This window comes from Papaver somniferum, unplaced genomic scaffold (assembly GCF_003573695.1).
Source record: "Papaver somniferum cultivar HN1 unplaced genomic scaffold, ASM357369v1 unplaced-scaffold_115, whole genome shotgun sequence".
Classification (NCBI taxonomy): Eukaryota; Viridiplantae; Streptophyta; class Magnoliopsida; order Ranunculales; family Papaveraceae; genus Papaver; species Papaver somniferum.
Window position 1 is genome coordinate 113,452 of NW_020620492.1, and position 13,002 is coordinate 126,453.

Sequence of the window (13,002 nt, forward strand, 5' to 3'; positions counted from 1 at the left end):
TGATGAGACTTACTATAGAGGTCTTATTGGAAACTTGTTGTATCTTACACATACAAGACCCGACATCATGTTTGTTTCAAGTATGCTTTCTAGGTTCATGAGTTCACCTAGTCATTTACATCTTGGCGCGGCAAAGAGGTTGTTGAGGTACATACAAGGAACAATGAATTTTGGAATCATGTATTCAAGAAATTTGGATGTCAAATTAGTTGGATATTACGATAGCGACTTGGGAGGGTGTAATGATGACATGAAGAGTACATCGGGGTATGCTTTTTCTCTTGGTTCGGGCATATTTACTTGGGCATCGAAGAAGCAAGAAGCCGTAGCTCTATCCACGGCGGAAGCGTAGTACATTTCGACATTAATAGCTACATCTCATGTTGTATGGCTAAGAAGAATCATGGAAGATATTCAAGAGAAGCAAGAAGAGTGCACCGAAATTTTTTGTGACAACAAATCCGCAATTGCTATGTCCAAAAATTCGGTTGAGCGTTGTAGAGCAAGGCACATCAAACTCAAGTATCACTTCATCCAAGAAGTGGTTGAAGATGGTGAGATAGAACTCAAGTATTGCAAGACGGAAGACCAATTAGCGGATATATTCACCAAGGCACTTCCCAAAAGGCAAGTTCCAAAACTTTAGGGAATTACTTGGAGTTGTAGAACATCACATTAAGGAGGAGATTGTTGAGTGTTAATGTAATGTTCAAATGTAATAGAAGTGTAAGAATATAAGTAGTAATAGAATTGTATGGACAGTAGATGTTCACATGTCATCTTATCTCTATGGTCTTATATTGAACATGTGTAGAGAGAAAAATTATTATGAAAAAAGAAATCAAAGAAAATAGAGTTAGTAGAAGCTATTAGTTTACCACTCCATTATCAATCAAAATCCTTCTTAATCATCATCATAAATTCAATCAAATATCTAACAATCACTCCTGATTATCAACGGACAGACATTTCTCCACTGCAACTTAATCTGCTTTGAAACCTCGATCTCCTCCAAATCTTACAATCCAACAAAATCTCTCAAATTTCTTCATCCAGTACTCTGTTTTTTCTTCAACAATTGGGAAGATTCAAACCATTTGATTTCCTCAGTGATGAAATCATCTTCACAATCCTCGATTCCCTTTCATCATCTCCATTAGATCTCAAATCATTTTCACTAGTCTGTAAATCATTTCATTCCCTTGAATCAAAACACAGAAAAACCTTAAAACCATATTCAACAGAGCTGGTGAACAAAATCCTTACCCGTTACCCTTTTGTATCAAGTCTTGATTTTTCATTATGCCCGAGAGTTACAGATAAAACCCTTTGTTTATTTTCATTATCATTTGGTTTGAAATCTATCAATTTGTCAAGGTCTAAGTTTTTTACACATTTGGGGGTTTCAAGTTTAGTGAGTAATAATAGCTTGAATTTGACTGAGATTGACTTATCAAATGAGATTATTCTTAATGATTCTACTTCTTCTGTGATTAGTGAAGCTAAGAATTTGGAGAAGCTGTGGTTATCAAGATGTGTTTTGATTTCAGATATGGGTATTGGTTGTATACTTGTATTGCTGTTGGTTGCAAGAAGTTGAAATTGCTTGATTTGAAATGGTGTTTCAGTTTGAGTGATTTGGGGGTTGGTTTGGTTGCTGTTAAATGTAAACAGCTGCAAAGTTTGGGTCTTTCTTATATTCCGGTAGGAACATTTTCTTTCACCCTTTGTATATGGTTTGTTTGACTTGTGTGCAAGTGCAATGCTATCTATGTGTCATTGAGGCGATAAAGTTGTGGCATTAAAGGATTGAACTGGTTAACTTTCATTGAAATTGCCGGTCTGGGAGTTACCTTATTGATTATGTTGAACAACTTGGCTTCCTGATATGCTATTATATGTTAGCTGCTGAATGATTCTAGGTTGTTTGCGTGAGCAATGCGCTACATATGTGTTAGTGAATAATGTTACCATATTAAAGGTTGAATTTGTTAGATTTCATATGGGGTGATATTCCTAGTCCGCTATGAACAACTAGGCTGTGTGCATGCTTCTACTTATGTGTCAATGAGGCAATAAAGTTGTCATGTTAAAGGATTTGAATTGGTTAAGTTTCATCATATTGGGGTGATATGCACAGTCAGTTGGTTATGATGAACAACTAGGTTTCTGGTTTGTTGTCCTATGTTATGTGCAGAATGATACTTGGTTGTGCGCACACGTGACTGCGTATGCTATTTATGTGTCAGTGAGGCCGTTAAGTTACCATATAATGATTTAAACGGATACAATATTAGCTTATCTATTTGCGTAGATTATCACAATGTTGTTGTTATGTTCACTGAACTGCTTATGTTGTCACGTTGCAGATAACAAACAAATGTCTTCCAGCAATATCTGAATTACCGTATCTCAAAAGCTTGGCTCTTGTGGGATGTTGCTTTATTGATGATGATGGTCTTCCTAATATCAGACGAGGGAGCATGTCGTTAGAGGTATTACAATATCATTCAAGGAGTTGAAACTTGTATCGCATTAGATTTTGATTTTATGCCAGCTGTGAGAATGATTTGTTTTTGGCATCTAGTCTTCAGAAATTCAAGCAATAATCATGTATAGGTGCTCTTTAAATCATTCTATTGACAGAATTGGTGATACATTGTTCATTGCAGACACTGAATATATCGAACTGTCCGGAGGTGAGTCATGTTGGTGTCTCTGCCGTAACAAATGGGGCTGTATCTTTACGTCAGCTTATCATAGCATATGGATCTCCGATTCTCCGGTAAGTTACCAGCACTTGTATCGAATTTCCCTTGATAAGTTGGAAAGGTTATCTCCCTGCTAATATTTTCAACACTCGTGGTGGTGTAGGTCACAGTTTCTCTGACTGATTGCATGCAAAGGCTTCCATTGTTGCAGTCTGTCAAATTGGACTGAAGGCTATTGGAGATTGGTGCATATCACTAAGGGACCTAAGCTTAAGCAAGTGTGTAGGAGTCCTGGATGATGGTCTGTCTTTACTTGTGGCGAGGCACAAAGAGTTGAGAAAGTTAGACATCTGATGCTGTCGAGAGATAACTCGTCTTTCTATGGATAGCATCACAAATTCATGCACCTCACTTACTTCCCTCAGAATGGAATCTTGTAGCCTGGTCCCAAGGGAAGCTTTCATCTCCATTGGGAAGAAATGTCATTTCTTGGAGGAGCTGGATTTTACAGATATTGAAGTCGATGATGAAGGTTTTAAACTTGCTCAAAACAGTTCCTTCTCTTTCACATCACAGTTTTTTTTTTTTACTCATTTGTATTTGCTATGCAGGGTTGAAGTCTATATCTTGAGGTTCCAGGCTTTCTGTTTTGAGAATAGGTATTTGCTTATACATAACCGATGAGGGGCTTATCCATGTACGCATGCGTTGTCCGAAATTGATTGAGCTCGACCTGTACAGGTTTGTGATTTCTCGCTGTATGAATCTCACGTCATTTTAATTTCCATGTAATACTATATAAACTGAGGGGAGTTCATCCGACAGGGGTGTGAAGCAGTTCTTGGTATTTGGGAGTGGGAAAGTAACATTTTGTCCTTACTATTCTTCTTGTTCTGTTATTATATAAGACCCCATCGATAACTGATTTGGGGATTGCAGCAATTGCTAGTGGATGTCCCAATCTGGAAATAATTAATTTGGCATATTCTACGGATATTACTGATAATTCCCTTTTATCTTGGTCAAAATGCACAAAGATGAATACTCTAGAAATGCGAGGATGTCCTAGTATTTCGTCTATGAGTTTCTCAGCCATTGCTCAGGGTTGTAAGCAACTTACCAAACTGGACATAAAAAGCTGCTTCAATATTAACGATTCCGGAATGGCTCTACTTGCTCAGTTTTCCCAAAGCCTGAAACAGGTAAGTGAGGTAACTATTGCCTAGCGTCTGTTTTTGATATTTTTATGTGGTGAGAACTGTCCTTAGTTCTCTAGCTAATGATCAACTTTATCTGGTGCAGATAAATTTGTCATATTGTTCTGTAATTTATGTCGGCCTCTTAGCACTAGCTAGTATCAGCTGCTTACAGGTTATGACTATATTACACGTGGACGGCTTGACTGTGAATGGCTTGATAGCTGCCTTGGTCTCATGTAGGGGACTCAGAAAAGTGAAACACCATACATCCTTTAAATCCTCACTCTCCCAACCTTTTATTGAAAATATTGAGTCTCGTGGGTGTTCGCTCCAATGGAGGGATTAACCATTTCCAGGTATGTCGTAGATAAGGATCTGTTTATGCCTTTCTGATTTTGATCTTCCAACTACACATTGTCCTTATAATCTACGGTCAACCTTGGACGATACTAAAGTAATGTATATAATTCATGTGGTGTTTACCGTAGGCTGCAGTCGATGCAAGGAGTTGGAAGCAACAATTAGAAGCTACCTTATAGATGTACCACATTCTATAGTGGATTACAAGAGGACTATAGAATTACCAAGCCTGAGAACATGCTACTATTATGGATGAAGGCAATAAAGGTAGTACATGCTAGTAGTTTAACAGGTCAAATAAGTATAAGGCAGAGCATTTGGCTGGCTAGTACGTGCTCTCTTGCAATTGCTGCGTTGAATTAGCCACACACTTATTTCTGAAGTGCCCCATCTCAGCCGCAGTTTGGCAGTTTTTTGTGTTTTTTTTCTGAGAACGTACTTGTATATTTCTCTTCTTTATGCAATCCCCTTCTTCTTGATCAGAAAAATGCTGTATAGATTTTGTCGATGTAGATTATTAGTGCTTTTTATGTCTATTTATCACTGCTTTTCACATTTAAGTAATTCCTTTTACCTTCATAGCTAAGAGAGAATCTCTCGTCTGTCACATGCACTTTCCTTGAATCAAAGAGGTATTGCTTGTGATGTCGTTGGCTTTCATAATGGTTGGTTTGGTGTAGCCAAGGAAGTAACTAAACATTTGAATTGGAGTGGCGACTTGGGACTTAAGCCTATCAGTAGAAAGAAGGCATTTCTCAGGTCTAAATTAGCTTGAAGTGTTTGATCAACTTCAGCAGTCTCTTTTTCATTTGTGTGGGAAAATCTAAAATCTTACCAAGGCAGTGAAAGATTACTGATCAGAGGCAGAGCCACGTGGAAGTGTGAGTGCACACAGGTGGCTCCAAAGCTCCATTTGAGCTCTTCTAGCCCATTTTAACCATCAAAAGAAGATATGGGACATCATCCCATTTGTCATTTGGCTGGCTATGTGGATTGAGAGGAATGAAAAATTGGTCAATCGGAAAAGTTATTAACAGTGTCAAGATTTTCATTTACAAATGGTTTGTGATACAAACATTTTTGAGATTAATCTAAACATTGTATTTTACATGAGTAATTCTATACAAACCGCGTCAAAAAAATCCATGAGAAAACCGTCTCTCTCATATGTGTTGGATCCCTCCCTTCTGGGATTAGCAGGGGCTACTTATGAGCCCCACTATTCAATGAGATACTGTATGAGATAAGGTCTTTCTTTCATGTAGTCTGTTTTCACGGTTTGCTTTAAGTTTTTGATGGTAGCCAGTGATGCATTAGAGGCATTTCTATTTTTTGATGGTAGCCAGTGATGCATTAGAGGCATTTCTATTTTTATCTCTTTTATTTTATTTTCAACTCTCGTGTAATTGAGCTTTTTTTTGCTGTCGTCTCTTTACCACTTTGGTGATGAACTGTCTTTAATGGCCTCTTCCCTTCCCGAGTGAAATTAATGAACTTTTCCCTTTCCGAGTGTAACAAAGAAAATAAAAATAAAAGCTAAATGATACTCTAAATAACTCATAACATCTCTCTAAACTCTTAGCTAGCTACTCTCTTCTCGTTTCATAGTTAAACTTAGAAATACAATAAATACTTTATGGGTCCATTGTTTTCCCATAAATAAGAATCCATCCGTTGTTTATACTATAAGTAAAAGAAATATCTCCACCAAACAGCTGCAGCTTAAATTGTTGGAGGTTTTATCCAACTACTGCTTGAAAATAAGCTCCATGCATGTTTCCGTCACAAAACCTCCTCCCTAGGCAGAAATTGAGATCTATATCTGTTTATGACATTGTTATAGATCCATTCTATCACTATCTTGCAATTGAAATTGATGAAATGATATTTTGTATTCTATATAAATGAAAAGTTAGAGAACTCAGCTATTCCGGCAACTTTAAATGATCCACCATCTCCCCACCTTACAAAACCACTTCACATGGAAGGAATTAATTAATTACACATACGATGTTACCTAGAGCATTCTTCATTGTTATATATGCACCTTCATAAATAACCCACAATGTAGACCGTAGAGAGAGATATAAAGAGAAACCTAGCTTAAAAAGTTATGTTTGGGTTGTTATTAGTCAGTAGTCACATTAGAAATTCAACCCCATAAACAGAAAACCTAACACCTAAGACTTTGGGTTGTTGTTTGGTGACTTAATACTATGAGATTGTGACTAGTCCGGTAATTATTTCACTACCAAAGGTATGGAAGGGTAGACTGGTTGTACTACTCGTAATCAACGAGAGTTTGCATTGATTTTTCTTTTCTTTTCTTTTCTTTTCTTGTGATAATTTTGTGTATTTGATACTGTATTACGGAAAGAAGTCATAATCACACAACTTATTTTTTGTTTTTGTTTTTTTTGTTTTTTTGCCAGAGGAAAAAAGAAGTCATAATCACACAAGTTGGACTGTACGTTGGAGTTCATCCGTCGATGTAAATTAGTGTAGTACTTAGTAGTGACCATCATTATCAAAAAAAGCCAATAAGGGGAATCAAAGAAATTGCCTGACACTCTTATATATGTAGAAAAATGACGCGTACATTTATTGGATGATGGATGATGTCGCGTTCATGAAGTTGATATATATCGATTGTTCATCGGTTAGGCATTTATAAGGTATGCTTTGATAATCTCATCAAATACTAAATACAGCACTGCTCTGATGCATATCCAGTCTGTCTTCGATGTTTTACAGAAATCCAGACCACATTGATCTAAAAGTTAGAACCGAATAATACTGAATGCAGTCTTGACGTGCATGTTGCACTTGCTGATCTTACGTACACTACTGGTATCAGGGTCTGGTTCGAACAAATTAATTTTTCTTCTCAGTTTTGTTCATATTTTGGTGTGCTATAAATGATTTTGTGCGATTGCATTGGTTGTTACTTTTTATTTAGATTTGTTTCGATTTATTAAAATTTGAGAACATCTTACAAAAAAAAAGGGGGGTACAATTTCACATATAAAATTCCGTAGAGCTTTAAAAGCTGAAGCTATGTTAAGAGAGGTTCCTTAAATATTTCTAACAACCCTAACCTAACAGTACATATACACATGACACAGGCACGCTTGCAAATAGAGAGATCTAGAAAAACAAAAGATTTAGAGAAACAAAAACCCTAACCATTATATTATATATACCCTTGATTTGCAAATTGCATACTTACATTCACTCACTCATTCATTTGCTGCTCAAAGATATTCCTGTGTCTGATCTGAAGAAAGAGCTAGAGATGGTTAGAGTAAGAATTTAGGAGCCATGGATAGAATTAACTCAAAATTAGGCATTACTTCTGTCTTCTTCTTAGTAACATACTTCTTAGCAGTCACAATTTCACCTGATCAACAAGTTAACGCTCGAGCATTCTTTGTTTTCGGTGATTCACTTGTCGATAACGGGAATAACAACTATCTTACAACAAGTGCCCGTGCCGATTCACCGCCGTATGGTATTGATTACCCAACTGGTCGGCCAACCGGACGTTTCTCTAATGGCCTTAACATGCCAGATCTTATCAGTTAGGTTTTCTCATACATTTTCTTTCTTTCCTGCATTTTCTTTACAACTTTTACATTTTGAAATTATCATTACTAATTGTTAACGATTTCATAACTATTTTTTTTTTGATCATTAGGCGAACAACTTGGTGCTGAACCTACATTACCATATTTAAACCCTCAGTTGAAAGGAGAAGCTCTACTTGTTGGTGCCAATTTTGCGTCAGCCGGGGTTGGAATTCTCAGCGACACCGGAGCACAATTTGTGAGTCACTTTTCATCTCAATTAATCGTCCTGGTAGATTTTGAAGTACTATAATTCTAACTGAGTTTTGTAAAATGCAGTTACACATAATCCATATAGGCAAACAATTGGAGTACTTTGAGCAATATCAAGAAAGATTAAGAAAGTTAATTGGAGAAGATGAAGCCCAAACACTAGTAAACTCAGCTCTTGTACTCATAACCCTTGGTGGAAATGATTTCGTTAACAATTACTATCTAGTTCCATTCTCAGCCAGATCTCGACAGTTCTCCATCGAAGATTACGTTTCTTTCCTCATTGTCGAATACAAGATAATTTTATCTGTAAGTATATTTAGATTTATTTTTTTCTAAAAAAAAAATAATTCTTCTTCCTTGTTTTTCCTAATTCAGAGTGAATTACGTTTCAAGTTTATACACAATGAGAGCAAATGGGGATGTAAATTTTCATTAGTGGTCTAATTCTGTATCTTGTATAATATGTCAATTTTTGCAAAATGTAGGTGGATCTTAGACTCTGATCTCGTTTAGTTTTCAAGGGATTAGAAATTCATTGCTAAAAATTAAAATCATTTAATAACTTTACTTAATATGAAATGAATGCAGAGGCTGTATAATTTGGGAGCAAGACGGGTACTTGTGACAGGAACCGGTCCGCTGGGTTGTGTGCCAGCAGAGATAGGAATCAGACAAGCTCTAACCGGAGAATGTGACCCGCAACTACAAAAGGCAGCAAGGTTATATAACCCTGCCCTAGAACAGATGCTGAATGGACTCAACGAGGAAGCTGGTGATCACGTATTTATCAGCGCCAATGCTTTCGAAATGCACAACGATTTCATCAGTAATCCACAAGCTTTTGGTAATTAAGCAACTACAATGTTGTCAACTACACAATTTCAGATTTTCCATGAATAATTTTTTGATGGTCTGGAAAAAGTAATGTTTATTTTTGTAGGCTTTGTTACTTCAAAGATTGCTTGTTGTGGACAAGGGCCGTACAATGGAATAGGGCTTTGCACATCTTTTTCAAACCTTTGCCCTAACAGAGACGTATATGCCTTTTGGGATGCTTTCCATCCAAGTGAGCGCGCTAACAGACTCATTGTTTCGAAGTTCATGATTGGTGATGAGAAATATATGAAGCCAATGAATCTCAGTACTATTTTGGCTTTGGATTCAAGGGTCTAACTTATTATTAATTTACCCTTATTATTTATTATTCATCTAATAGCAAATGTAGTACTTGAAATGCTGGTTCTTATAAAACTTTAGAGTGTTGCATGAATTTCATTTTGACCAAACAAAAAAACTAAATAAATATATTTAGAGTGTTGAATGGCAAAGTTTAATACGGATGTTTATTTGGTATCGATGTATTTTTCATTAAAAGAAACGGAAAATGGGTCATTTGTCCAAATATTTTTAAATCACGGTTCAAATGGACGAGTAAAAATAGTTTGGGTGAAATGTCCAAAAAAAAAATAGCAAAGATGAAACTGGATTCATTTTAGCTTAAATTTAAAAAATGGGAAGGATGAAACTGGATACATCCTGTATAAATTAAAAATAAGAAAAAATATTTGAAAATGGGCACGATAAAACTGGTTACATCCTGCCTATTTTTACATTTTTGTCCATTTAAACAGTATCAAAATCTAACTGTCCATTTCACCAGAAATTGTTGATTTTGGTCTTTTTAACCAATTTTGTGTAAAAGAAACATATGTGCAAGGTTATATCTCTGGTGTTGCATGCTCTTTGATTAGTTCATCTTTTTCGGGGAAAATGGAAGGGAAAAAGGTCCGAAAAATGAATAAAATTCTCGATCAAACCTTTCGATAAATAGATCCATCAGCAACAGAGATTTTGAATGCAATTAAAAGGTGGGATTTCGGTCAGAGTATGGGTGTCTCCAATCATTATCCAAAAGAAAAAAAAATGGTCTCCAAACATACAGTACAACGATCCCAAGGAAATCTTATTTCTTGACCTAACTAAAAATTGGATGAACACAAACCAAAGCGATCAAGATGACTAATTTACACATCCCTACTATGTCAAAATATAATTGAACACAACGAAATTAACATTCGCTAAACATACTAGAACACCACGTTGTTTGCATAACGCGTTATATATCCTTTTTTTTGTTGGAATGCTATTTTGGAGGTATATAAATCGTTTTTAGCGGTTGCATAACCAAATCAGTGGATGCATAAACCAAAATACGAATGTATAAACTTTTATGCATCTTTTGGAATGATATTTTTATGCATATACTACCTCGGTTTCAGGAAAAGAGATATTTTCACAGTTTCAGTTTTTCCTAAAAATAGACCAAATTGAAAAAGTGAAAGTATCTCTTTTCCTAAAACGGTTTTATTAGTTGCAATGGAAAATTAGTTGATGCATAAACCAAAATACGGCTGTATATGCATTCTTTGTAGTGGTTTGCATAATGGTTTTGAGAGGAAGAAGAAGTGAAAAAAACCTATTGAAAAGGCAAGGGTACCCAAACATACCTCAAGCTAAAACTTTTCCTACCTATAAGTCCTTTCTCCGAAAGTGATTGTCTATGCACCGAGTCGAGAAAATACAACTAATCATTTCAAACTTCGTGTGATCGTCTATGGATACAAGATCGAGAAAATACAAAAACGAAGTATGTTACTTGATAAAAAAGGTTCGGACTTAATCAAACACAATAGGATTCACTTATCAAGTAAATGGGAATTAGCGTTTGTGTAGTTTACTTTAATTATAATAAAACAATTATAATGCGGAAATATAAAGTAAATGATACAACAATATTTTGTTAACGAGGAAACCGCAAATGCAGAAAAACCCCGGGACCTTGTCCAGAATTAAATACTCTGAGGATTAAGCCGCTACACAAAATTACACCTAACTTCGTATAGTTGAGACCAAGCAACTAAACCTATAGTTCACCTAGTTCCGTCTGTATTCCCACGCCTCCAACTTATAAATAAGTCACGTACTTGGAACAATTTCTTTGGTTCGTATTCCAAACAGTAAAGGAATAACAAATCTTTTTGGTATCAACTCTATTCAACCAAGTGATATGAGTCGAAAAATGGCTCTTTTGTTTATCTTAACATAAACTCCTTCGCCAGGTCCTTAGATGTATCTTATGTTAAATTACCGAAGTAATCGCTTAAGATTAAGCCAACAAAAATATTAATCCAAAGAATTGTGTTGATGCCGATCTACTCAATTAATCAATACAGTCTATCACAAGGATAAACCGATTATAATTGGATCCTCGTTAACAAAATAGCCCATTCATTTGCAATATATTCTCTCAAACACCAACAAGACCTGGGTTTTTGCTACAATTAGGACTTTCAACATCCGTGAATAAATTGCTTGTGGCAGGTTGTTTATATTGCTGTTGTTATCCACATCGTGGCATTAACCCCTTCAAAAATTATCTGCACACAAATAAAAGAAAAGGAACAATAAGAATACTACTGAAAACAAGTTGAACTGAGCCAATTTTGGTGTAGGAGATAAGGCAAACAGATGAAGCAATTAAGCAACTATAGATGCATTACTAATGCACATAAGGTATGAATGTCTTAGTTTAAATTTGAGGTATAAATGAGCTATATTATGTGCATTAATATATCAATCAAAACAGAGCTTCAGAGTTCAGATATGGCCAGAAAATGACCATCTGAAAGTCTAAATCTATGAGCCACCTGTAATTTATTAAGATTATACATATCATGAATGATAAAACATTTACCTATTTAGGATCTTGAACTGCTAGAGCAGCTCCATGTGTTGCCTGCAAAAATCAAATAATGACTGTGCTAGTGAAGAAACAAAATACATAATGAACTTTAAAACAATCAAAAGAGTATAATATGTTTCACTGGATTACACTTGACTAGCGTTCCATCAACAAATGTCGTTCCATCAAAATTGGTTACTAAAGCATCAACAAAACTTAAAAAACATAAGAATGAGATTGGGTTTTCTTCGATTGGAGTTTGATTCAAAAAAGGATCATTTGAGTTTGCTTTGGTTTTTCTCTTCCGATTGGTTTCGATCTGAGTTATAGAAGGAGATGGAAAATTTTTCCAAGTCTATGTTGAGCTCGAGTTTGGTTTGGTTACTTTGGTTGCGTCGACAGTGGTAAGAAATAGATGGACTTAAATTTTTGGTTCCCATAATATTTGTTCCGGGTTTAAGTTATTCCATGGTTCTAACCTCATTAGTTGGTTCCAATTGAAAGACTTATAAAATCTTGAAATTGTATTTGCATTTTCTGAATTTCAAAGTAAACCATTGTGTTAGCTATGTACAAGTGTGTTAGTAATAAAAATGATAAATAGTTATAAAGATAGGGTTGATTTTAGTAAACATCTAATTTTGGGTAGGAATAGTTGTAATAATGATTTAGTAAAAAATGTGTTAGGGATGTATAACTAATGATCTCAGCCTTTGAATAGTTATTTAGTTTTTATAAATTAATTCCTAATTATGGTAACTATTATTTGATTTGCTAACTCCTTACAAGAGTTACTGGATTTATAATGAATGATTTGAGTTACCAAAATAAATTTATTTAGGATTCCTATTGTTAGGAAAACCTAGATTTGGTGTAGTGAAATTTCTAATGCCTAATCCCCCTTGGGACAATGGTTTACCAACGCGTTTCCAGCGAACCCACTTGTGTTTTTTCCCACCATTAGCATCATCCCACAAGAAGTTTCTTATGGTTCTCTCTATTTGTTTAACCACCGAAGCCGGGGCAACGAAAAGAGAGAAATAATAGATAGGAAGGCTCATTAAGACACTTTTGATAAGCTCTAAACAAAAATATCTACTTGTGATTAACTAATGTAATACGGTTATTAATCAAACTTAAACATATTT

The 13,002-nt window shown here is 35.4% G+C and overlaps 1 protein-coding gene and 1 pseudogene across 1 annotated transcript; both read left to right on the forward strand.

Moving 5' to 3' along the window:
• Positions 1 to 403: 403 nt before the first annotated feature.
• Positions 404 to 4,782, forward strand: LOC113329051 (annotated as a pseudogene).
• A 2,656-nt stretch (positions 4,783 to 7,438) lies between these two features.
• LOC113329147 (GDSL esterase/lipase At4g28780-like) lies at positions 7,439 to 9,465 on the forward strand. Its single transcript, XM_026576108.1, has 5 exons — positions 7,439 to 7,850; positions 7,968 to 8,095; positions 8,176 to 8,418; positions 8,701 to 8,956; positions 9,053 to 9,465. The coding sequence occupies exons 1-5, from the start codon at positions 7,592 to 7,594 to the stop codon at positions 9,283 to 9,285; spliced, it is 1,119 nt and encodes a 372-aa protein (XP_026431893.1). The 5' UTR covers positions 7,439 to 7,591; the 3' UTR covers positions 9,286 to 9,465.
• The last annotated feature ends 3,537 nt before the right edge of the window (positions 9,466 to 13,002 follow it).

Bases quoted from the DNA above. Each gene is read 5' to 3' on its own strand.
- LOC113329147 (XM_026576108.1), top strand. From the start codon at position 7,592: ATGGATAGAATTAACTCAAAATTAGGCATTACTTCTGTCTTCTTCTTA. The intron at 8,096-8,175 runs GTGAGTCACTTT...TGTAAAATGCAG, and splicing joins GCGACACCGGAGCACAATTT to TTACACATAATCCATATAGG. The intron at 8,419-8,700 runs GTAAGTATATTT...AAATGAATGCAG, and splicing joins AATACAAGATAATTTTATCT to AGGCTGTATAATTTGGGAGC.